Source organism: Antedon mediterranea, chromosome 1 (assembly GCF_964355755.1).
Source record: "Antedon mediterranea chromosome 1, ecAntMedi1.1, whole genome shotgun sequence".
Lineage (NCBI taxonomy): Eukaryota > Metazoa > Echinodermata > Crinoidea > Comatulida > Antedonidae > Antedon > Antedon mediterranea.
The window spans coordinates 15,692,343-15,718,460 of NC_092670.1; the positions used below are offsets into that span (position 1 = coordinate 15,692,343).

Here is a 26,118-nt window from a genome sequence, read left to right on the forward strand (position 1 = left end):
CTTCAATAAAACCAACTACCACAACACTCATAAGCAAAACACAAACAATGTAATATAATTTAATTGAAACAATTTATTTTTAATTATACAACGAAATACACTTATATCACATTGGTTTTTAAGATAAGTATATCTAATACAGATGTGGTCTGCAAATTCCATTCAAATTGTATAAATGTAATTTAAAAAATTTCAAGCATTTTGCATTTTTTTTAATCTTCTTCGACGCCCAGACGAGAGCTAAGTGCAAGTGTTACCTTACGCAGGGATGGCTGAGCATGAGGAAACTCCTGATTAAGACGATCGATGATTGTAGCAAGCGTGTGCACACGATCCGTTTGCTTTTGATACTCCGTATCCAACGCAGACTCAGTCTTACATAACAGCGTGTATTTGCCATCTCGGTTTGACTGGTAGTATTTTGATTTCTGTTGTCTGGCTAGAATCTCCGTCATATTCTACAATAATTAATAAATTTGATAATTATTATTTATAGCATGTGTAATAATCAGGTTTATTTTCAGTGGCTAGTTTGTTATGAGCTACTTAAAACGTATTGATAATGAATAACTGCAGAAGGGATGTATTTCTCATCAGAACATGGCATTGACAACCAAGTCCCAAGTAGTGTACATGTAAAAATCGACTATGGATATGTGAATCGGCTAGTGAGACATACAGAAGTGTTATTTAACTGGATGTTGGTGTTTCAACAGCTGCTCATACATGTACTGCGCGAACATGTATTGCCTTGGTATTAACTGACCAATCAGTAATCAAATAGCGCACTACTATTCTTTCCTCCCGAGATTTCACAAGGTTGGTGTATGCATGTGTGAAAAGATGCAATAAGTCCGGAGATCAAACCTGGTTACAACTTGTTACAAATTGTAAAAATGTATGCAGATGTGAAAAGGGTATTACACTACTATACACACCAATGCAAAAACTAACCTTTTGTTTGATTTCCATCAGTCTGTCGATATCTCCATCAAGTGTGTCAGCCATACTCTGTAGCTGTTGGAATGTCGTCTGCTTTTCTTGCAACTGTTCACTTAGCATCTGCTGATGTGTTCTCAGCTGTTGGATCTCTGCATCACATGAACTACTGTCCTGCAAAGTGAAATTGTATTGTATTATTCAACCATCATCATCATCATTGGCTTAAGAAGAAATCAATGATTGTTTCTAACATCTGTCTCACTATGAAGGAGGTGTAGCTGGAGCATTCATCCTTTTTTTTCTTCTTGTTTGTACGCTGTAAATATGTTTTCACATTGTAGATATTTTCCTAGAGTATGTTATTAATTATTTTAAATTTTGTGACAGTTTATTATTGGTTTTATACTGAATCTTACCATTAGTTTACTACTGTAAAATTGTAAAAGAGGAAGTTTGTTATACAAATGCTATTGTATACATCCATACACATGGGATATTAAAATGATCGAAAATTGTTGGGAAACTGACTATTAAGGGAGCAAAACTTTCCTAGTGTTTTATATTTACCTGTTGAACTTGCTTTATCTTTTTACCCATCTCAACCAGTTTCTTTTTAAAGGTTCCTTTTGTTTCTACTTTTTTGTTCAATTTACTCTGCGCATCTCCTCGTGTCACAATCGTATCTCTACGCGACACAGACTTCTCCATATCCTGGATCAACTTCTCCTGGAGTTTCATCAGCTGTGTGTGGCGGACCTCCATACGGTGGATCTCGGATGTCATGGCCCGAATCTCTCCTTGTCCTACATCGGAGTCAACTGTTGCTTTAGCTTCACGGGCCAGCTGGGTCTTTTTCTCCCAAAGCATAATCTGGCGTCTTAAAAGGTAACGAATATTTTCCATTAAATTAACATACAGTATTTCTTTATTTTCTTTACACTTTGTGAATATTCTATATTACAGATAACTATCAACTGAGGTTTGATGTAATAAGTTTAGATCACACTTACAGAATCACAGAACATTACACCGACATGATGTTGTATACAATGTCATACGGATTAAACATCTAAATACATTGTTAAGATATTTCAATGTTGTAACATATACTTACTCCGCCTCCACAAGGCTGTTTAGAAGGCGTTCTTTCTCTTCTGCCTGTTCCTCTAGTTTGTTTTGCATTTCAATTGACTCCTTTTCAGCTTCCTTTATTCAGAAAAGAAGAGTGTAAAAGAAAAACAGTGTAAATTTAAAAAAACACTGAATTTGTATACATCTTTAGACTTGCTGTATTATTACAACAATTGCTTTTCTGTTTTCTACTATTATCTGAATAAATGTGAACTACTGTATTAAGCTCGGTCTACACTATCAAACTAGTTCGACAAAAAAAGTGTGATGTGCCTAAATATGGTAGTGATATGACATCATCATGTCCAAATATGGGCACATCACATTTTTTTTGTCACATAAGGTTTGATAGTGTAGACAAGGTTTTAAACTGACCTTGAGTGAAAGAATGAAATCATTCTCCACCAGTATGTTATCCTGTTGCAGGTTTTGTTTAATTTTGCCTTCTTTAGTCAGCAACAGGTTCAACTTGATCATATCATTCTGCAAGTTTCTCATACTGACTGACACGCTACTATGCTCCGTCTGGTGCGTTGTGATCTCATCTAATGTAAAGGATAACATTTGTTAGTTTGCAATGTGGTACTGTAACACGTCTGAAATTCCAGGAATTTTGTTATTTATCACTAATGTTGTGGTTGTTATAAAACGCATGTTACATGTATACTTGTTCTGTGCATTTTCTGTATGTTATGAGTACATCTTCTGTATATATTTGTGGGTTTAATAAGGTATATTATTATGTATATATTTCATAAAATAGATTTCCTTACTTTCAATTCTCATTTTTTTCTGATGAAGGATTGTAAGTGCCTTTTTCATAGTGTCTACCTCGTTCTGTTGGCTATCTTTTTCTTTGCTCATCTTCACAAGTTCACTTTGCTGTCTTAGCCAGAATTGTTGGAGGTCGCCAATTTCTTGACCTCTGGTGTCGATTGACTTCTGCATAGCAGCTACTTCTTGCTCCAGTGGACCTAGCTCTTCCCCCTACAATTGACAAATATATTTATGAATTAATATGCAAGGTATAATAATATGCCCCTAGAGGAGCTTTTATCAATTATAGCTACCTTACATCTCTTCGGGCCTCGTAGCCAAAAAGGCTACAAATCAAAGATACTGGTATGAAAATCTAAAAAAGAAGTAAATTTAGAGTGAAAAAAACTTCCTCACCCCTTGTTCATTCTGGATGGCCTCGACCTTTTTATTAAATTGATCTATCATTCCTTGCTTTCTTTCGATAACAGCGTTACGTTTAACAATCTCTCCTTCACTACGTGTGATTATTGCATTCTTCTCGTGAATTTGCTGATCAAGATCGTCCAACGTTTTCTTCAGGCGCTCTACACGTGACATGGTGTGCGAGTTCTCTAGCGTGTCCATTGCTACCTGGTTCTCTACTTGAGCTTTGCTAGATTCCTAAAACATAATTGAGAATTATTAGGATATCAGTCATTCCCTTTTTTGTCTTCTTTTCATGCACTATAATATAATGTGTTATTCTTTTGTTTATTGAATATGATTAGACAGTGGTAGTGGTAGTCCCTAAACACAATAATGGTCTTAGACTAAAAAGCAGTCGGAAGAATGTATAGTATGTACTGTACTCCTGTACAAATTCAAATATTCCAGAATTTTCATATTACATGTAAACGATTGCATCCCTTTTTAATGTATGCTTATCATATACCCAAGGTATACCACATCGAATGAATACCTTTTCCTGCAATATTATGACCTTTTTGTAGGTCTGCTGTATAGAACTACACACTATTATATATTTATACTTTATAATGTCTACCATACCAGTTCCTTAATAGCCTGTCTGGTCTTGGAGGCCATTCTCTTTGTGTACTGTGATGCTTTGTCAAGTGTCAGTTTATTTCTCATCGTCTCCATCACATTATCTTCTAATGCTACTTTTTCCTGGAATTCTTTTTCAATCTGCTTACGTAAACCATTCAGCTCATGTACACGCAAAGTTCTATCCTGAAATACAACACATCAATTTCATTGTAAACAAAGCTGTTTATCTGCAAGTACACACATCGATATTCTCTGATATAGTTTAGTTAGAAAGTATTTCATATCAGGATTTCGAACTATGTAGGTTAATGCAGTATTAAAGTTAGAACAATGGACAGAGCAAATTGTACATACAATAGAATATGTTTTCCTGAAGCTTTGATTTGTTAAGCTCTGTTTACACCATCAAACTTTATGTGACAAAAAAAATGTAATGTGCCCATATATGGACATGATAATGTCATATTACTACCATATTTGGCCACATCACACTTTTTTTTTCAAACTAGTTTGATAGCGTAGACGGAGTTTATTACAAATACTGTAGTAAAGGCACTCCGAAATGACATGAAGCTACTGCAGAAACTCCATACAGTAATTACTGCAGTTGTAATTGTGCAATAGTCAATGATACTGTACATACTGTTGTAGCCCTGTTAAGTGACTGTTCCGTCTCATGCAGCATTCGTGTGTAGGTACTATACTCCTGTTTCAACTGCTCTTGCTTGGCTAGACTGGAAGCAATCAACTTCTTAACAGTGTTGATGTCTGCCTCGTTTTTGTTCAGCAGGATCAAAAGCATCTCATTACGCTCCTGTTCTTTCGTTATGGACTTCTTGTATCCATCAATCTCTGTGTTAAACGAGAGAATTTGCTGTCTCTGTTGACTAAAACAATGACAAATTTGAGTATCATCATTTGTATTACATAATGTATTTGTAAAATTGGTCATCTATTATTGAAATTAATTGTTCATTTCTCTTCACCGTGGGAAATTTATTTCACATGCTTCAGTTAACCCCAAGATGCACCAGTACTTTCCATGAACTAGTCATGAATTTACACTAATACTTGACCTATGACCCAGGTCAGAATAAAGTTGAATGCATGATTATCAACTTACTCTAGTGCTTCAAGCATAGCGGCATGTGCTTCGTCACGTCTTCTCATGCCAATCAAACTGCTGTTCCATTGCTGGTAAAGCTGCTTGCGTTCCAATTGAATTGACTAAAATACAGTAAAGAAGGTTAACTTATAAGCTATGACTGCCACTGGGACATATAATGATATACACATAGTAATACACACAAACATTGCAAGACAATTGTTAGGCATTCTTACTTCAATCTCCATGCGTGCTTCAGTGAGCGCCTCTGTAGCTGCCTTTGTCTCTTCAGACTGTGCAGCACACTGAGCTTCATGCAGTGCAATTTGCTCCCTCAATTTATCCACATTTTCTGTCAGCCTGTTCACATACAAGTCCTATAGGGGAAAAACAAAATAAAAAGGGTGCAGTCAATTCAATTTCATGACAGTTTTTTCTCTTTATTTTGAATAAACCTCCTTCTATATAAAGGAATGGAATATGGCGTTTACTATAGTATAAACAGAATATACAACTGTCTTCTTACTTTGTCTACATTATCAAACTAGTTCGACAAAAAAAGTGTGATGTGCCCAAATATAGTAATGATATTCCTAAATATGGTAGTGATATGACATCATCATCATGTCCATATTTTGGTACATCACATAGATAGTGTAGGCAGAGCTTTAAGCAATTAACATTGTTATAAAGGTGTTGATATTATGTAATTAATTTAATTTCTAGTTTAGTACCTGTTTCTGTTTCTCCTCCTCTGCTTTTGTTACTTCAACATCAGACTTTTCCGCAGCTCGTCTCATAACAGCGATATCTCCCCGTACATCTTCTTTAGCATTGGTCATATAGAACATATGTAGTGCGAGGTTTTCAACTTCAGTCTGGAGTGCAGACCCTAAATGGAGATTTAAAAAAATGAATGTTACAGTAAATTAGAGCATGTCAACACAGAACATAAAACAGATTGAAGAAACTCTATGTCATACCTTCTTTTCTTTGTTGGTTTATGTTATCTTGTGTTTTCTTATACATAGTTCTAACCTCTCCAAGCTGCTCTTCACACTGGGAACGGAACTGCTGCAAGCTAGCTAGTTCATCATGTTTACTCTCTAGGTCCATTTGATGGCGGGCTAGCTTTTGCTGTAGGCCGTACAGATGTACACCAAGCTCTTCACGTTCTTTGCCTTTGTTCTTGACGGCTTCGTTGAGTTCACTTAGGTCAAGTTTCACTTTTTCATGTTGCTTTACAAGATGGCTGTTCAAGGCATCTTGGAATCGTTTCATCAAAGGCTGTAAGAATTAAAATTTAATCATCATGTCATCGACATGCTTCATGCCATGTTTCTTAAGCTCTGTCTACACTATCAAACTAGTTTGACAAAAAAAGTGTGATGTGCCCAAATAAGGTAGTGATATGCCCAAATATGGTAGTGATATGACATCATCGTGTCCATATTTGGGCATATCACATTTTTGTCACATAAAGTTTGATAGTGTAGACAGAGCTTTGGTTTTATACTATACTATTATACACTAGTGCATTTTTGGTAATTGCCTAGTAGATTGACAGTAGATTGTTGAATACATACATGGTCAGGATCAAGGACAACAAGCTGGTCTTCATCATCACTAGCATCAGAGTCAATGCCACCCTCATCATTGTCACCAAGCATATTATCATCGTCATCATCGCTAAGTTCGTCTTCGGGTATTTCTGTTGTCCCATATGTTGGTGTGTCTTGGGAACCTAAGAAAAATTAATGATTCACAAAATTGGTCATAAATAACAATCATCGAGTGGAAATCAATTTTATTTCACTTACACTTACAGTAGATGGTTCAGGGATATAAATTTATTGAAACATTGTTTAAAAAGTTTAAATTCGGTTGCCTTACCTCTTGATATGCCACGACCTGGTTGACCTGCAGATGAACGCCTTTCAGCCTCTTGGGGTTGTGAATACTTCTCTGCTGAGCTTTGCCGCACTGATGGTGGGTTAGGTGAACCGGAAGGTGGGAGTCTGTCACGGCCATCTAGTGAACTTGAAGCTGATGGAATTTTTCCTTTTCTGGAACCGGGTGAATTGCCTGCACGTGACCCTGGTCGTTCTTCTTCTGCAACTACAGATATGTGCCTGGCCCGATACTAGAAAAAAAACCAAATTACTTTTATTATACAGTAACTTGAAATTTTATGAATAACCACTCTACAGATTGTAATAACATTATTCCGTAGGTTTACAGTCCACCACCACTATGTACATACTTCTCTTAATGCTTGGACATTCAAATCTGACACAGCTTGTTGTAGTGCATTGACTTGCTCGTCATCTAGATCGGAAAAAGAAAAGTACATCATTTGAATATTAATAAAACTAAAAAGAATTCAGTTCAGACTATTATTATTCATTGTTTTATCTTAACTTAAAGGCCAGGTGCAGGCAAAACATTTCTATTGATCATACATTCCAATAATTATCGATCTATAGTTTCCCCTATGTTTCATAATTTTTGGGATTTTATTTGTGTTACACGAGCTTGTTGAAAATAAGAACTTTCTTATCAGTGGGGGGATAGTGGTAAAAAATGTTATTAGATGACTAAATATAGGTAATATAACTTGAATATTACATTTCTGATATTTTTATTCAACTTCAGATTTTTATTTTCATGCTATAGCAAAAATTATCCACCGTATATCCACCATCTTTTTTTACCGTCTAGGGAGTCACCAGATATGTTATTACATTAGGTTAACTACCTAACTACTGAAAAAAAGTCTTCCTGGTTTTTATGGAATAATTTTGACAAATTTTGTATTTGACCATGGGAAATTCATGTTTTTTCGTCTTGATTTCTGTTACAAATATTTGATTTATGTACAATTAACCAAATATTATATTTAAAATTCATGCCTGTACCTGAGCTTTAAGAATACAATAATTGGCATACCTTTCTCTGGTTCAGTGGTTCCATCTGTTGTGCCATCTTTGGCAGAAGGGCTAGAGAAACAAAAATAATGGTGATTGAGTTGAGGCAATGTTTATCTTATCTATACTAGGCTAGTATACAGTATTACTATTAGTAAATAGTATTAAATTATTATTTTAATGAAGAAAAGAATAACATTACATATGCATCCATATCATCATGATACTCAATAAATATAATTTTAAACATAACGATTCTTCCTACCCGTATAAAACTTTTGGATTAAGCTAGGCCGGCTAAGTAAAATTTTAGCAGTCATCCGCCGAAATTGTTGGCTGAATCTTTGCAGTGAGAATACAATACAACAACAGCCTATTTTGGCCCTCTACTACTCTAGCTAGCAAATATTGCCTAAAATCTAATTAGTACAATGCAAAACTTATTACCGATATATCAATTAATTTACTACATTAACATTGTATAATTGAAACATATAAACCCCTAATAAAAATATGTTTTAACGTAATATAAAACAAATTTATACCTCTCACTTCGATCTGACATTGTTGTTAATTGTATCGTTACTATTGGCGATAGTAGAGTAGAGACAGCTGCTGCGACTAATTTACGAACCGCATTTTCTTTAGCGGGCGGGCGGTGGATGAATAATCCACTCTCCTCCTCCTTTTCGTGCACACCGCGCGCACACTGCACACTCTCCGCACCCTTTCCTCGTGCAAACGTTTTTTATTTACTATATGTGATTATTATTTATTACTATTTTGAAATACAATATTATTTACAGTAAAACAAAATTTAAATAGTGAAAAAAGGAAAGTGTCTCTATGTATAGTTTGAGGGCGCACTTTACTTGGAATTTTGATTATGACGTCATTACAGAATTGTTGCGTTTCACCGGCGATCAGTGAATCCCGTGCACGTTGATAAAAATGTCGTATCTCTCCCAAATTTCTGGAAAACAGGTACATTTTTTATAGTTATTTATTATATTAAATATATGTACTTCCTTATTATGCAATGTAGAGAACAAGCTTATACCAGAGCCTAGGAGTTAATAGTAGTAAGAGAACGTAGGCCGGGGTTTTAAGAAAACAGGTTTGAACTTCAACACCGGTCAAGGCACCATCCGGTACTCTAATCCGGTTTTTGGTTTAGTTTAGTTTAGTTATAATGGGAAAGTTTAGACGATGTGCCTTTTTAAACCCCATATCAACTACATTGTGTCGATGCGATTCTTGAAGGTATTAGCGGTCTCAGAATTGACAACGTCGGCTGGTAAACTGTTCCAATGGTTTATTACTCGTTGCGAGAAGGTATGTCTTCTACAGTTCAATCCTTTATGGAAAGTAGGCTTGAAAAATCTCAGGTGATGCCCTCGAGTAATTCTGCTAATGTTACTTCTCATTTGGAAAAAGTCATCCTTGGCTACACCCTCGAAATCTTTAACAATTTTATATGCTTCAATCAGGTCACCTCGAATTCTTCTGTCATACAAGGTTGTTAGGCCAAGAAACTTTAAACGATCTTCATATGAATATGAACGGATACATGGAACTAATTTAGTCGCACGACGTTGTACTCTTTCAATTACATTTATGTCCTTTTGAAGATATGGATTCCATACTTGAACACAAAATTCGAGATGTGGGCGTACATAATGCTTTTAGATGACGTTACTGGGGTAGCACTAACATTTCATTTTGTTTAGCCATTTGGCGAAAGTCGAAATATTTTTTTTAGTCAAATCAGTTTATCTATAGCCAAAATGGCTAAAGTCAAATTTTTTTATTTAGCCAAATGAATCGGTCATTAGCCAAAATTTAAAATTTTTGAAATAAAGTGGTAAAAACATTTTAGTCAATTTATCTATGTCAACAGGTCTGTCTATACACAGTTCTCTGAACATTTTCGTAAGGCATTGAGATAAAGAACCATGCCTAAATAAATCACTGTCACTGTATGATTAAAAAAAATATTTTTTTTGTATTTTTTTTACATGATCAAAACAATTGTTCAAACTGCTTTTAATCATACAGCATTTATACAGTTATCAATTTAATAAGAAACATTTTACAGTTTTCTAAAATCCCCTGAACGCTATGTTACTTTTGTTTTTTACGCTTGGCTGGTCATGTTTGCTTGTGACGGCTTAAATTGGGTATGCTCAAGAGGTGCGAAAGTGCAGAACCGCCGGCCTAGGCCTACAAAATTATGTACAACAACGCAACGGTATATCGTATGCTAAAAATATTGAGGAAAATTCCTAGCAAACGAACACTCGTATCGTTGTTAAACGTAAGATAATATAGGCCAAAGCACAGAGTACACGTCTTTCCATCCCTCAAGGCTGCGCCGAAGCGTTTTTGTCAGGGCGAGAAATTTATCCGATTATTATTTATTTACACAACAACACAGAAGCCGGCGGCCGGCCCCGCTCAGATGCACGTGTGTGTTTAGCTAAATCCCCGTTAGACTCTACCATTTCCCGCATGTTGTTTTGTTTACACTGACGCACGAGGGAAGTTTATTAAGGGTAAAATATGAAACTACATTAAATTGGAAGACTCTAAAATGCATAACGCATACATTTTTGATTTCGATAAGATTAAGACGTCATTCATCGAAGATACTATAATGTTTCTTTTTAATCTGAAAAGTACACCCCTATCGAAATATAGACAATCCCGGTAATTAGCCGACCGTCGGCTACGTAGTCGATCGTTTGTGCAGCGCACAACACGTGATAGTTTGGGTAGACTTCATCATCCATGTGTCGTGTAACGTCTGAGCAGTCTACCTCTCTCTCTGGTATCTCCATCTTTTTGAAATAACAAAGAGACGCCTGGTACAACGAAACAAGTTGACGAAAAATGGAGCTTGAAGTAAACAACGTGATAACGAACAAAATAAATGCTTGGAGATCGACAAATGGACCTTTTAGTTGGACTTTATGCTTTCGCCAAAATGATTATTTAATTATCTATTTTATGATATGTCATCGCCAAAATGGCTAAAGTAGCCGTTTTATTTTTCGCCAATCTAGAAACGTTTTCGCCCATGGCGACTTGGCGATCGGCCAGTGCGAGCCTAGCGTTAAAACAATCCTTATCGATATATACGAAAGTCCTTCTGATGCTTCTTAAACAGTTCATGGCCCGCTGAGATACTTTGGCGCAGTGTTGGCTTGGTTTACAGTCATTAGTAATTAGTACTCCTAGGTCCTTTATTTTCTCAACTGTTTCCAGTTCAACTTCATCTATTTGGTATTTAAAATGAACATTTGAATGCCCGAAGTGCATCACCATGCATTTGCTTTTATTAAAAGCCAACATCCATTCTTTACTCCACTGCAGTGCATTGTTTAAAGATTCTTGTAATAATTGCCCATCATTTCTGTTGTTAACTACTGAGTAGATCTTTGTATCATCAGCAAGTAGCTTTATATGACTAGTCACGTACTTTGGTAGGTCATTTATATATAATGCAAACAATGTAGGGCCCAACACCGAGCCTTGTGGAACTCCACTAATTACATCAGCCCAACTGAAAGAAGCATGATGCACTTTGACTCTTTGTTGTCTGTTATCAAGAAAATCTTTAATCCATAATAACAATTGACCTTTGATTCCATAGCTCTCCAATTTCATGAGTTATCTCCTATGAGGAACGCTGTTGAAAGCTTTACTATAGTCCAAAAATATGACATCAACATTATTGTTGTCATGTTTAATTACTGTTCTTTCTCAGTGTTGGGGCCTAGTAGCCTACACACACTCTGTCTCTGTAGTGTAGACCTAGCTGATTTAGAACGATACGTTTTGAAACTTGATAAAACATAATACAATTTTAAAATTTATTGGCTTATCATATGACATAAATAATTTATTTCAATATTATAATTTAATAATTATTGATTGTTATGAATTAAAAATTATTTTTGTTTATTTACAGTAGCATTTATAAAATAAAAACTTACAAACCAAAGTGACAGTTATAATTTGTAATTTTAAATTGGTAAAGGTTATAGTATACATGTATTATTTGTCTAACCTAACCTTTGAATTGTTATCATATCAAACAAATTCTAGGCTTATGGCTGTTTCCATTTCACTTCATGGACATATTCTAATGCAGTGTGTAAACAAGTCTAACTGCACTTTCAATCTTTTTATCTGATCAACTTTCAAAAAGATCCTAATGTTGACATGGGAAATATACTCCAATTTCAATTTAACCAAATTGTTTATATTCCAATAAAATTTGATCTGGTGAAGTTATAAATCAAAATATAGTAACCTGCATAATTTTATTACAATTGATGATTTATTGAAAATGATGTATACAGTATTTGAAGGTGCCAGCATGCTATAGACAGTGTACCACATCATCAGTCATTATTTTTAATCATTGTTTTTGTGTTTTTTTAATTTTAGCTCCAATATGTCTTGGTATCAGGCATGCGAGCTAACTTCTTCCAGACATCAGCAGCTGCTAGTCAGCAGGCTAAGGTATAATGATTTTATGACATTTTATAATAATTGATAATATCAAGTCAATTAACGTTTATGGTGTAATCACTAAAGCTCTATCTACACTATCAAACTAGTTTAACAAAAATAGTGTGATGTACTTAAATATGGTAGTGATATGACATCAGCATGTCCTGTCCATATATGGGCACATCACATTTTTTTTAAAGGTAGTATTTTAATAAAAGTAGGATTTTATTGTACTGTTAGTTCTAGTATTTTTATTATAAAATTTTTATAATAAAAGTACTGGAACTTACAGTACAATAAAATCCTACTTTTCAAAAAGATGTACAGTGTAAGTATTTTCCTTAGCCCAAGTGTAAATATGACAGACTAGTGGTGTATTCACTTGTTGCAATTAGATGTCTGGACATTTCTACAAAAGAATTAATCAGAGGATGCTACTAATCTGTTAGTTCCTAAGCAGAGGAATGTCCAATATTGCAAACTCTAGCTTTATTAACCTTGGACTATTATTGACTACCTGTACAAACAATACTACAGTACAGTAATACCAAATCACTGATTTAAAATTATATAATTGATAGCAAAAAGGTATAAAGTTGATTTTCTTCTTTTCTAGGTTTCTATGAGTCGGTATGACCAGAATAACCATGTCAATTACGAGAAGATAGCAGAAAACGTAAAAACAGTACAAACTAAGTTACAGCGCCCTCTAACACTTTCTGAGAAAATTTTATATGGTCATTTAGATAATCCAAGTGGACAGGTAAAAAACAAATAAAACATATCCTGCTAATATGGTCATACAGTACTCATATGACTCAATGGCTATGGTAGTGCATTACCATTTGGTCTGCCTTGGTGCTATCCTCATGACCTTTACAATGGATCATGAGGCAACTCTGGAGACCTATATTAAAATCAAGATCTGCAATTGGCCTAGCCTATGCAGCAAGACAGCTATGCCAGGTGTGGGTAGATCATTAGATTGACTACCTATGTATAGTGCTGCCTACAATATACCATACTAATAACAATCAAATAATTTGTGTATTTTATATTATACAGTATATCTTGTTTATTAACCCACTTGTATACATTTTAGGATATTGTACGTGGAGAAAGTTACCTTAAACTGCGGCCTGACCGTGTGGCAATGCAGGATGCAACAGCTCAGATGGCCATGTTACAGTTCATATCAAGTGGCCTGCCAAGGGTAAGTTTTATTCAACTTGAGATGCCACCATGATCTAAACCTATTGACAATAATAGAAGGCAACTTGAATACTTCTTGTTTTTTGGAGAAATCTTTTTGGTGGATTTTCATTTGGTCTGCCTCGGTGCTATCCTAATGACCTTTACAATGGATCATGAGGCAACTCTGGAGACCTATATTAAAATCAAGATCTGCAATTGGCCTAGCCTATGCAGCAAGACAGCTATGCCAGGTGTGGGTAGATCATTAGATTGACTACCTATGTATAGTGCTGCCTACAATATACCATACTGTAGCAATTAAATAATTTGTTATAGTCAAAATAAAAAAAACATATTGATAATCATACAAGCCAGAAAGTTTTTTTGAAGAAATTGTTTTGAAATATGTTTTTTCTCATCAGGTTGCTGTACCATCAACAATCCATTGTGATCATTTAATCGAAGCACAGATTGGTGGTGCCAAGGATTTACAAAGGGCAAAGGTCAATATAATAATTAGATTTTTAAAATTGATTGAAATCTAGCTTGTGCCTACAAATCTGAATTAGATATGAACACATTTTTTTTTACAATTGTTTTTCCGTCAATGGTTATTTTTATTTCAATACGAATACAGAAAGGTTTACATAATAGACAACAAAGCAACTAGAATCATATTGAGGATCTATACTAGAAGAATAAATTATTCTTGTCACCTATAAGACCCTTTTCAAACTAAAATAACATAATTGTTATTTTTAAATAACATTCTTTTAGGATTTGAACAAGGAGGTATACAATTTCCTGGCTACGGCTGGTGCCAAGTATGGAGTTGGATTCTGGAAACCAGGAAGTGGAATTATTCATCAGGTATACTAATAATAATAATAATAAATACTTATTATAGCACATCAACTGTACATAAATTGAAGTAAAGCAGGAAATGACAAAATTTCAAGTAAATTTATCTAATAATGATGATAACTTGTTTCTCATATATATTTGTTGTTTTTTTTATGATATAATCGGTAACTTTATCTTTTGTAACAGAAGCACATTTCTCAACAGATGATTGTTTAATACAAAAATAAAACTGGACTTTAACTACAAATAAAATTATAGCTAATTTTAAAAAAAAGAAGATTGTTAAAAAATATTTCTCTTTGGTTGCGTTTTTTTTCCATGCATTTTTTAAGAATAATTTGCGATTGTCCGTGATGTATGCTTTTATAATATACATAATACATGTTACCTATAGATATATCAATTTTATAGATTTATGATCATGATGTTTACTTTACAGTGTAAAACTCTGTCTACACTATCAAACTAGTTTGACAAAAAAAGTGTGATATGCTTAAATATGGTAGTGACATCACATTTTTTTGTCACATAAAATTTGATAGAGCATAATAGATTTATAACTCATTTGAGTTCAATTTTCTATGTCAAGATTATTTTAGAGAATTATGCCTTCCCCGGAGTTTTGTTGATCGGAACTGATTCTCACACTCCAAACGGAGGAGGTCTTGGCGGACTTTGCATCGGCGTGGGTGGAGCAGATGCCGTGGATGTGATGGCCGATATCCCATGGGAACTGAAATGCCCTAAGGTAAAGCTAGCGGAAATAAATTATGGTGCAGGAATTTAGTTAAATTTCATCCTTAATTGCGTCAGCTAAAACACCATACACCTACACGTAACAGTTTATCTATGATTAAACAAATAAATTATTTACCGATTTCAGTTAATGACTTTAAAAATTCATATTTTGGGGATTTTCTAAAAAGAAAAAAAGATTAATGCTTTACTGTAGATAACTAATCTACAGTATAAATGATTTTAAATATCTTTTTTTTACTGTAATATAAAAGTTAATTGTTTTGAAATTAAGTAATTGATTAATTTTTTTTTTAGGTTATTGGAATTAAGTTGACAGGAAAGATTACTGGATGGACATCACCTAAAGGTAAGAAATGTGAAATAGTCACCTTTTTCTACTGAGCTCAAATATAGGCTTTTAAAGCTCTGTCTACACTATCAAACTTTATGTGACAAAAAAATGTGATGTGCCTATATATGGACATGATGATGTCATATCACTACCACATTTAGGCATATCACTACCATATTTGGGTGCATCACACTTTTTTATCAAACTAATTTGATAGTGTGGACAGAGCTTTAGACCCACTTCATAATGGCGGGGTGCTATTTGAAGTATGTACCTGTTACAGGTCTGGTTCTGTCTACCAGCACATTCTAGTTCACACAAGAAAGAAGTAAAAATTTTCATTGTATTTCTTTTCAGATGTTATCTTGAAGGTAGCTGGGATCTTAACAGTCAAGGGAGGTACTGGAGCAATTGTTGAATACTTCGGGCCTGGTGTAGATTCACTCTCATGTACAGGTAAGCATTCAGGAGTGCTAGTTTATAGGCCTAATTTGATAATTTATTTATTTACAGTTATCTTACTTGTTTTACCTGAACTAGTGCATGTTGTCCTATTTTATTAATATATTATCTTTTCTTTTTAAGGAATGGGAACAATTTGCAATATGGGAGCAGAGATTGGCGCTACAACTTCAGTCTTTCCTTTCAACCACAGAATGGAAGCCTACCTCAGAGCAACAGATCGAAATGGTTAGTAAATTTATTTGTAGAGGATTATTGGTAGTTAAGTTGCTTGCTACTCATCTCTTGTTGAGACTAATAGCAGAAGTTTACAAAACAGGACCACCGCAATTTTTTTTTAAATTATGGTTTTAGATAGTTTAGTATCTGGTGATAACGATTTTGTATTATTGTAGTTGTCAATATTGTATCTACTAATGGTAATATTTTGTATGTTATTTACAGAGATTGCGGATTTAGCAAATGAGTTTAAGCATGTATTGTCAGCTGACCCTGATGCCAAATATGATGAGGTCTATGAAATCAACTTGGATGAAGTAAGTACCAAAATATATATTATAATTTTAAAAATGGAGTAGTTTCAGAAATAATAATTGATTTATACAATAAAATACTTTATATCATTCACATGTGTGACTTAAATTTTAAATCTTTTTTTTTTTTTCCTGTTAGTTAAAGCCACATGCAAATGGTCCATTTACCCCTGACCTTGCAAACCCAATTGAAGAGCTAGGAGAGATCGCTAAGAAGGAAGGTTGGCCATTGGATATTAGAGTTGGTATGTTCTGATTTTATTCCTGTATTTTGTCATGTAACTTGATAGCCACTATATTTGTATTAAATTTGGTTTTTCAACTTCACTAACATTACAAATCTACACTTTATAAATCACTGCCTTTTTGCAAAGCAGTAATAAGTTAGTTAAGCCGAGTTCTTGTGATAATCCCAATTGCAGTTCAAATGAAGCTATACTGGGATTTAGTGCAGGTGAACCTGATATAAACAGCAGGCCTCCATAACAGAACTCTATCAATGATGAGAACCTCAAACCTGTGCTGATGTTATGGCTATAGGTTACAGTGACCCTGCTTTAACTGCTCAGCCACTTGTTCTTATTACTTAAATATATCTTCTACTTAAACCGTTTTAAAGGTCTTATCGGTAGCTGTACCAACAGTAGTTATGAAGACATGAGCAGATCAGCAAGTATTGCAAAACAAGCGTTGGATCATGGTGTTAAATTTAAGTAAGTAAACCAATATTCCAGGTATTATACATGAGACTTTTCTAGTGTAAAGCTCTGACTACACTATCAAACTTTATGTGACAAAAAAATGAGATGTGCCCATATATGGACATGATGATGCCATATCACTACCATATTTAAGCATATCACTACCATATTTGGGCACATCACACTTTTTTTGTCAAACTAGTTTGATAGTGTAGACAGAGCTTAAGATACCTAATGATGGTTTTGAATTTCTGAATATAATTTGAGATATAAATGTTTTTTTAGTTGATTTGAGAATATTTTGGTTGTACACTTAAGCAAGATGAAATACTTAATATGTATAAAATACTTATTTTTGCAGGTCTAAGTTCACAGTGACTCCAGGATCAGAACAAATTCGTGCCACGATACAACGTGATGGGCAAGCTGACGTGCTGAGTGAGGCAGGGGCCATAGTGTTGGCCAATGCTTGTGGTCCATGCATTGGACAGTGGGACAGGTATCTATCTTTCACCAGAATTTTATTTATATTTTACCAACCAGGCCTTGCTCTTACTTTTCTTTGCTAGGCTAGTAAACTGTAGGTATGTGACTAGCCCATGTTATCTAGGTATAGATCTTGAACTCTTATACTGCAAACTGGTGTTGCTAGCCTAGTAAGCTGTAAGTAGATGTGACTAGCCCATGTTATCTAGGTATAGATCTTGAACTCTTTTACTGCAAACTGGTGTTGCTAGCCTAGTAAGCTGTAGCTAGATGTAACTAGCCCATATTATCTAGGTATAGATCTTGAACTCTTATACTGCAAACTGGTGTTGCTAGCCTAGTAAGCTGTAAGTAGATGTGACTAGCCCATGTTATCTAGGTATAGATCTTGAACTCTTATACTGGGAACTAATGTTGCTAGCCTAGTAAGCTGTAGGTAGATGTGACTAGCCCATATTATCTAGGTATAGATCTTGAACTCTTATACTGCAAACTGGTGTTGCTAGTAAGCTGTAGATAGATGTGACTAGCCCATGTTATCTAGGTGTAGATTCTGAACTCTTATACTGGGAACTGGTGTTGCTAGCCTATTAAGCTGTAGGTAGATGTGACTAGCCCATGTTATCTAGGTATAGAGCTTGAACTCTTATACTGCGAACTGGTATAATATACATTATGCTGTAAGATATCAAGCCGTTCAATGTACAGACCTTGAAGCAACATAACCCTGTTTTTATTGGTTGAATACGTCTTTGTGATGGTGGCAGTAGGCTGTATTGCTTCCAGCAAGTCTAAAATGTATTGTAATTGTTGCACCCACTTAATAACTATGAATACTTTTTAGAGATCAATATATCCCTGACATTTGTACACAATTGGTATATGTTACAAACATTGAAAATAATATTATTATTATTATTAAAAATGTGTACCTCATACCTGACTAACTATTTTGCAGAAAACAGCTTAAAGGTGATTTCCCATTGGGGTAATTAATGAATTAAAGTGTTGAAGTAATCAAGATTTTGCATATTAAAAGTATCAAGTTGTCATTATAGTATATAAATTGTTTTATTTTTAAAGACAAGATGTCAAGAAAGGTGAAAAAAATACAATTGTAACATCGTATAACAGAAACTTTACTGGCAGAAACGATGCAAACCCAGCCACTCACGCATTTGTCGCTTCCCCAGAGGTTTGTATATTTTTTATCTACACATTTTTTTCCCATACCTGCATTCTTTTATTATACAGATGCTTTCATTGCCATAATTTCTCTCCAAGACTTTGTTGTGTGTACTTAAAAGGCGCATACAAAATATACATACTGTTTTTCAAACAGAGTAGGTTGTTATCAGTGTACTGATGTGATATGCAATGCTGTTGAAGTATATATAATTTCTCTCCAGCACTTTGTTGTGTGTACTTAAAAGATAGATACAAAAATCTCCTCTTGTTCAAACAGAGTAGGGTATTGTCTTCAGTGTACTGATGTCGTAATTAATGTTATTATTAAATAATGTAAATAACTGGGGTACGCATCCTTTTTTTCTGTGTATTTCTTTAGATTACCACGGCTTTAGCCTTAGCCGGTGACTTGTCTTTCAACCCTGAGACTGATGAACTAACTGGATCAGATGGCAAGAAATTCAAGCTCCAGAGTCCATTCGGAGATGAACTACCATCTCAGGTAATCATTGCTGTTATTTAAATTGTTTGTTTTTTTCAGAGGCCATATTGTAGAGTAAATACTGTAAAGTCAATAATTATATTAGTAATTAGGTGTGAATAAGATGTTTAGTGAAGCAAATTACAGATGATTACCTATGTAGTGACAACAGGTTCTTAATGTTGGTACTATCGCATGTTTCAACTTCTCATCTCCATGTCTAATCAAGCGTAAATGTACTTAGATTATTATGCATATTTTGTACGAGTCATCCCATTTTGAATACAGTATTTAAATATCTCTATACAATTCTTTACGTTAAACCAGTAATAAATATGTACGTGTGCGACGTTTCGACTTGTTAACAAATCTTCATCGAATATTTGAGAACTGTTATTTAAATGCATAACAAATAATTATAGCCTGGATTTAATGTGCCTTATGTTTTGAAACCTCTAAGCGCTGTACATACACACTGAGAAAGACATTAAAAAAAAAAAAATGTATGTATCTCATATAATATGTAACAGATATGAACCACATTAGCATACCACTGTGAAACATAAAACAAAACCAATAGATTATTAGAAATATCAGAAACTTGATCCAATGTTAAAATGTTTATATTTATAGATCAAACGTAATGATGTGTGTCTTGCATTCAGTTTGCTTTATTAGCACAATCTGTTCGGTAGAAATAAATGCACAATTGTTGTGCTTTGGAGTGTGATTAATTTTGAGTATGTGAGCAGGGCGGTCGTCGCTATGTTGTTTGTTATCTATGGTATGCTCACATGCTGCTGGCGAATGTGTTCGATGATGCGCGGCATGTGTGATGAGATGTAACATGGTAGTCGGCCATGACCAAGAAAATCTGGATTAGGTGCTTTTGTTGACCTTTTGCCTGTTTGACCGTAATGTGCCGTGACTTCAACATTTTGAAATATATCAAACTTCAATATTGTAAAGCTCTGTATACCAGTTTGACAAAAAAAAATTGTCATATGCCCAAATATGGTAGTGATATGACATTATCATGTCCATATATGGGCACATCACATTTTGTGTCGCATAAAGTTTGATATGATGATGATTGATGTAGACAGAGCTTAACAGGTTATTAATATTATTCAATAAATTTTTTCCCCTTTAGAACTCAACATGATTTTTTATTATATAAATAGTTACGAATATACAATTTTTATTCACTAATTTCTTTTCCTTTCATAAACAGCTATAACCGCCAGAAATAATTATAATGTTGTGAAAATTGTATTTTTGTAGGGATTTGATCCCGGCCAGGATACATACCAAGCACCCCCTGGAGACGGATCAGGTGTGCAAGTGGACGTAGACCCTGCTAGCAAACGTCTACAACTTCTTACACCGTTTGACAAATGGGACGGCAAGGATTTAGAAGATATGGTTGTCTTAATCAAGGTTGGTGCTTCTTTGAAGAAACATAACAATCAATGATAACGTGTAATGCATTATATGCAATGTTGAATTTTATGGTCACCATTATTTTATTGCTTGTTTCATAGGTAAAAGGAAAATGTACAACTGACCACATGAGCCCTGGTGGACCATGGTTAAAATACAGAGGTCATTTAGACAATATCTCCAACAATATGTTCATTGGGTAAGTGTTATGCACTTGTGTTTAGGGCAACTTTACTCATCACCTCTATTGTACTTATGTGTATTAAATCATAGTCTAAAGATCAGCATATCTATTATATTCATATAACACAATTATTGAATTGTTTTTAAGGGTGCACATTAAGCTTAAAAATCTGTACTTTACATATCACAAATCTTAAAATATGTTTTCTTTATAAAAAATAATAAATTGACTATAGCATTTTTCGTGATAAATTATAGTAAGCAATTTATTCATTTTTGTTACAGTGCAATTAATTCTGATAGTGGGGAAACTAATAATGTTAAGAATCAACTAACTGGAGAATTTGGTCCCGTACCCGACACCGCTCGAAACTATAAGGTATTGTACAGGTTAATCTAAAAATATTTTTTTTTTTTTCATTTTATCACTAGAGACATACATAATTAAATGGAATGTGGAGGAGAAATTTAGTAAATAAATGCAATCCAAAGATATATATATATATATATATATTTTTATCATTTAATGTAGGCTCTAAATGCCAAATGGTGTGTGATAGGAGATGAAAATTATGGAGAAGGTAGTAGTCGTGAACATGCAGCACTAGAGCCTAGGCATTTAGGTGCTAGAGCAATCATTGTCCGAAGTTTTGCCAGAATACATGGTAGGTTCATTATCTTGTGCAAGTGAAGAATTCAACAATATCTAATATCTACATCTGGATAACATAGGCTTGTAATGTGTGTAATAAACTTAATTGCAAACGAAATTGAAAATCCTATGGTCATATTCACCATTCACACCTAGTCTAAGGAAAGTTTCCTTAAATATTACTATTTTCAAATCTAAGTGAATAGCTTAAAGCTCTGTCTACACTGTCAAAGTTAATGTGACAAAAAAAATGTGATGTGACCATAATATGGACATTATGATGATAATAATAATAATAATAGTTCATTCTTATATAGCGCATATAAGCAAGCTCTCAATGCGCTGAACATTATTACCCCAGTCATTTCCTGATCAAACACCTATGGAAACATACTCCCATATATGCAGCTAGTAATCAACGCAAAGTTGTGTCTTGATCTAACCGGGTTCCCAATTATACACCTGTCATATCACTACCATATTTGGGCACATAACATTTTTGTTGTCAAACTAGTTTGATAGTGTAGACGTAAGGAAAACTTTAATTTTAACAATTTTTCTATCGAAGTGAATTTAAGATAAATACTTGGTATTTAAGAGAAATATCTCACTGAAGTGTCATGGGTGAATACAGCCACAGGTCTATATTGTGATCAATCTTTGTGTACCAATGCTTTAATGTCGTCGTCATCAGTAAATTGTCACTTTCATAGAAACAAACTTGAAGAAACAAGGTCTTCTACCTCTAACATTTTCAAACGTTGCTGATTATGACAAGATACGTTCAGACGATCGCATCTAACTTGTCGGACTGTCAAAATTGACACCTGGAGAGGTAAGCACATCAGTTTTATGATCATATTCTCTAATTTGAGATATTTTCAGCTTTCTCAAACTCAGATGTGTTGATGTGACTCGGGCTGTCTCAAGCATGTCATGTTTACTGATATTCATTTGTCAACTAAATGTGTTGTTGTGTCAAAAAGTCAAATTATTGGGTTTATGCAACATCAAATGATTAGCTGTATTCTTTTACAATATTTTATTTTCAAGTAGAAATTTTACCTTTCTTTTTCAAACAATTTTCAAATCATCTTTTTATATGTATCATTCATAAAGCGATGGTCAAACTTGCTTGTTTGATAAATATATATAAATTCTGTAACACAGTGTCACATGTAATATCTGCCACAAGCCTAACCTAAACATAATTCAGGCATCATATTTGATATATGTGACACTATATTACAGAATTTGTCCATGATACTGTGCAGATAATGCTGTATGTCGAGATACAGTACAAAGAATTGTGTGAAATGATAGCAAAAACTAACATGCATGCTAGCTGGACACCATCATCATTGCCATAATTCAAGAATACAGATTGTGTTACAAAAGTTATACATAACTTTGTTTGAGATAGAATAGAACCACAAGCCACTCAATTTAACACTAATGGTTACTTGTTACTTAAAAAAAAATTTGATATACTCGCACGTTATGCTTGAATGAGGATTGCGGCAAAGTCATTTGTACTTTGATTCAAGGTTAGCGGTGATTAAACATTAAGCCGTTATCCTATAATGCTTGTCAAAACGTGATAATTCCCAATGAGGATATTTTCTGCGGCATGAGAGCTCTTTTCCGATTTCACAAAATGGATTACGAAGGTAATTACGACATGGATTCAAGTTTCATGATATGATTCAAAATGTTTTGTTCATCTTTATAGATTATGTTATGATTTGCTCTTCACGCAACAGCCAGCGTACGATAAAAAACAAACAAGTATGTAAAACATACGGTATATATTGAGACATTTTGGTAACAATGCAAGTATGTGTTGCTAAATAATAAACAATTGGACATGTTCATTAATTAAAAACAGATCTAAAAAATAGTAATAAATTTATTGAAATCTTTAACAAAAAAAAACAAATTTTTGGGATACCATTTTGAGAATGTAATTACAGAATTTTGTAATTTGGATGTATGTAACTGAAGAAGTATTCAATTGCAAATACAGATGTACATCTAATCCAATTGAAGTTTTAAAGTCGTATTAATATCACAAACTAGCAATCTATCGAACTCATTGAGGTTTAATCACATTGCTAACTTATATACAAGTATATTGAATTACACATAAATTGCTTTAAACTAAATTCCACCATTTCTTCAAATATTTTTGTCATTCTTTTAAATATGGTAACCCATTGGCATGCAGAAAAAAAGGTATAAATATATGTTAATTATCTACAAATTGTTGTATGAAACTCTATTAGTTCTTCAACCTATGAATTAACATGGTATTTGTCCTAAATTCTCCACATAAAATAAATGAGAATAGTACTGTGCATGTGTAAATCTAGAACCTATTATGATAATGTTTTATATATGAAGTCGTCAATTTCGCATCATCAAGGATTGCCAGAGCAGATCAGAGAGATTAGGGTTATGACCCCATAAACCAGTCAAGTTAATAATCTCAAATAGAGTGCAGTGAGGCTGTCAGCAATAACAAACATTTTCTGACAAAACTTACATTTTATGTAGAAATTCTTCATTATTGATAATATACACTGAACGATGAAATAGTAATCAAATAAAGTGCAATAGTACAATTATTTTCATGTGTTGAAAATAAAGCATTTCATCTTCCACTAAATGTAAATATTTTTTCCATTGCACGAATATAAAAACATTCTTAATTAAAATAGATCCTTGTCATTTGAAGGTAGTAATTGCATATAAAAATGTAGAATGTAATATAAATCCAAACACATGACGAAAAATGCACTCTTAATGTTGCACGTGTTCAAGAGAGTATTGAACATCATGTGACCAGCAATTCTCCAATAAAATTAAAAGGATATATTTTGGTGTTTCAAATACTAAACTGTAGTCATATATGGGTGTATGTGTCATATACAGGTGTATGTGTCATATACAGGTGTATGTGTCATATACGGGTTGATGTGTCATATACGGGTGGATGTGTCATACACGGGTGGATGTGTCATACACGGGTGGATGTGTCATACACGGGTGGATGTGTCATATACATGTGGATGTGTCATATACATGTGGATGTGTCATATATACAGGTTGATGTGTCATATATACGGGTTGATGTGTCATATACGGGTGGATGTGTCATACACGGGTGGATGTGTCATATACAGGTGGATGTGTCATATACATGTGGATATGTCATATACAGGTGGATGTGTCATATACAGGGTGAATGAGTCATACAGGTGAATGTGTCGTATACAGGTGGATGTGTCATACACGGGTGGATGTGTCATATACATGTGGATGTGTCATATACATGTGGATGTGTCATATACAGGTGGATGTGTCATATACATGTGGATGTGTCATATACATGTGGATGTGTCATATACAGGTGGATTTGTCATATACAGGGTGAATGAGTCATACAGGTGAATGTGTCGTATACAGGTGGATGTGTCATATACAGGTGGATATTTATTTTAATACAGATGATGTAGATGATGTTTTCTTTTTCTTACAGCCTGTAGTTTGTGTCATCAAACATTCAGATGGTAGTAGCGATGAAATCAAACTGGATCACTCGATGAACGAAACGCAAATTGAATGGTTCAAAGCCGGTAGCGCCCTCAACAAAATGGCCCTTGATAAACAATGATGATGTTTTCTAAATATCTACGCATATTCTTAAATTTGATGTGAATAAAAATCATAATGACCATAATGGACTTTATTATAAACTTATTTGGTCACAATAATATTACAATATTTGAAATATGTTGTATATGAACTAATAAATTAATGTACAGAAATGAAGAAATTATGATTTTCGAGGATTGTTTGTAAGAAAAAAATGTTTAGTTTGTAATGATTGTACTATGTATTGTACAAATAGCATTTTAAAATAATATAATTCACAAGTTATTAGGTCACAAAGGTACACTGCTGGAAGTGTGTTTTACAGTAATGGTGTAGCATTTTAAGATATTGTTGGGTCACAAAGTGAAAGGTTGTGTGTTTTTGAGTAAATTAATTTGCTTGTGTTATGTTTGATATAGGGCATGGTTACAATTTCACAAAGAACTGCAAACAATGATACCAATATCATATGATTTTATAGGAACATTTTCTGTCTATATAGGTAGGCATTTATATAGCACTTAATACACAAGTCTATGCATTTTACAAATTGTTTGGAAATGACAAGCATAGGACATAATGAATGGTAAATAAAAGTTACATAATGCAGTAAACCTACCTATTGTTTTTTTACTGGTTTATTTTTCCATTTATTGTATACAAAAATCATCAACTGAAGTTCAAGATGAGCAATTTTGAGTGGGATATTTTTTAATTTGGAATTTACACCAATGCCCTAAGGATTGTTTTAA

The 26,118-nt window shown here is 33.9% G+C and overlaps 2 protein-coding genes across 3 annotated transcripts; one reads left to right on the plus strand and one right to left on the minus strand.

Moving 5' to 3' along the window:
• Window positions 1-50: 50 nt before the first annotated feature.
• On the minus strand, window positions 51-8,514 carry LOC140058468 (coiled-coil domain-containing protein 40-like). 2 transcript variants are annotated; one of them, XM_072104091.1, is made up of 18 exons: window positions 8,457-8,514; window positions 7,934-7,983; window positions 7,248-7,312; window positions 6,878-7,127; window positions 6,571-6,728; window positions 5,968-6,271; window positions 5,719-5,876; window positions 5,221-5,361; window positions 5,003-5,106; window positions 4,523-4,766; window positions 3,880-4,062; window positions 3,247-3,492; window positions 2,847-3,060; window positions 2,449-2,618; window positions 2,057-2,148; window positions 1,510-1,819; window positions 955-1,113; window positions 51-458 (listed from the first exon to the last, which is right to left on the minus strand). In XM_072104091.1, the coding sequence occupies exons 1-18, from the start codon at window positions 8,474-8,476 to the stop codon at window positions 213-215; spliced, it is 3,114 nt and encodes a 1,037-aa protein (XP_071960192.1). In that variant the 5' UTR covers window positions 8,477-8,514; the 3' UTR covers window positions 51-212. The 2 variants fall into 2 exon arrangements, with proteins under 2 accessions (XP_071960192.1, XP_071960201.1); XM_072104100.1 differs by lacking the exons at window positions 7,248-7,312; window positions 7,934-7,983; window positions 8,457-8,514 and having other exon boundaries at window positions 53-458; window positions 6,571-6,692; window positions 7,048-7,107.
• Window positions 8,515-8,818: 304 nt separating this feature from the next.
• LOC140058498 (aconitate hydratase, mitochondrial-like) lies at window positions 8,819-25,993 on the plus strand. The gene is made up of 22 exons (XM_072104130.1): window positions 8,819-8,895; window positions 12,367-12,441; window positions 13,049-13,195; window positions 13,535-13,645; window positions 14,049-14,129; window positions 14,404-14,496; window positions 15,080-15,238; window positions 15,544-15,595; window positions 15,938-16,036; window positions 16,166-16,270; window positions 16,487-16,578; window positions 16,715-16,820; window positions 17,195-17,288; window positions 17,638-17,775; window positions 18,846-18,957; window positions 19,330-19,452; window positions 20,716-20,871; window positions 20,976-21,073; window positions 21,343-21,436; window positions 21,590-21,722; window positions 22,423-22,544; window positions 25,251-25,993. Exons 1-21 carry the CDS (start codon window positions 8,863-8,865, stop codon window positions 22,509-22,511), a joined length of 2,190 nt encoding a protein of 729 aa, XP_071960231.1. The 5' UTR covers window positions 8,819-8,862; the 3' UTR covers window positions 22,512-22,544; window positions 25,251-25,993.
• The last annotated feature ends 125 nt before the right edge of the window (window positions 25,994-26,118 follow it).

Coding starts and splice junctions, on each gene's coding strand:
- LOC140058468 (XM_072104091.1), bottom strand. CDS start 8,476: ATGTCAGATCGAAGTGAGAG. Junction 4,063..4,522: donor CACTTAACAGGGCTACAACA/GTATGTACAGTA, acceptor GTTGTATTTCAG/GATAGAACTTTGCGTGTACA. Junction 1,820..2,056: donor AACAGCCTTGTGGAGGCGGA/GTAAGTATATGT, acceptor TTACCTTTTAAG/ACGCCAGATTATGCTTTGGG.
- LOC140058498 (XM_072104130.1), top strand. CDS start 8,863: ATGTCGTATCTCTCCCAAATTTCTGGAAAACAG. Junction 15,239..15,543: donor GGGAACTGAAATGCCCTAAG/GTAAAGCTAGCG, acceptor TTTTTTTTTTAG/GTTATTGGAATTAAGTTGAC. Junction 17,289..17,637: donor GATCATGGTGTTAAATTTAA/GTAAGTAAACCA, acceptor TTATTTTTGCAG/GTCTAAGTTCACAGTGACTC.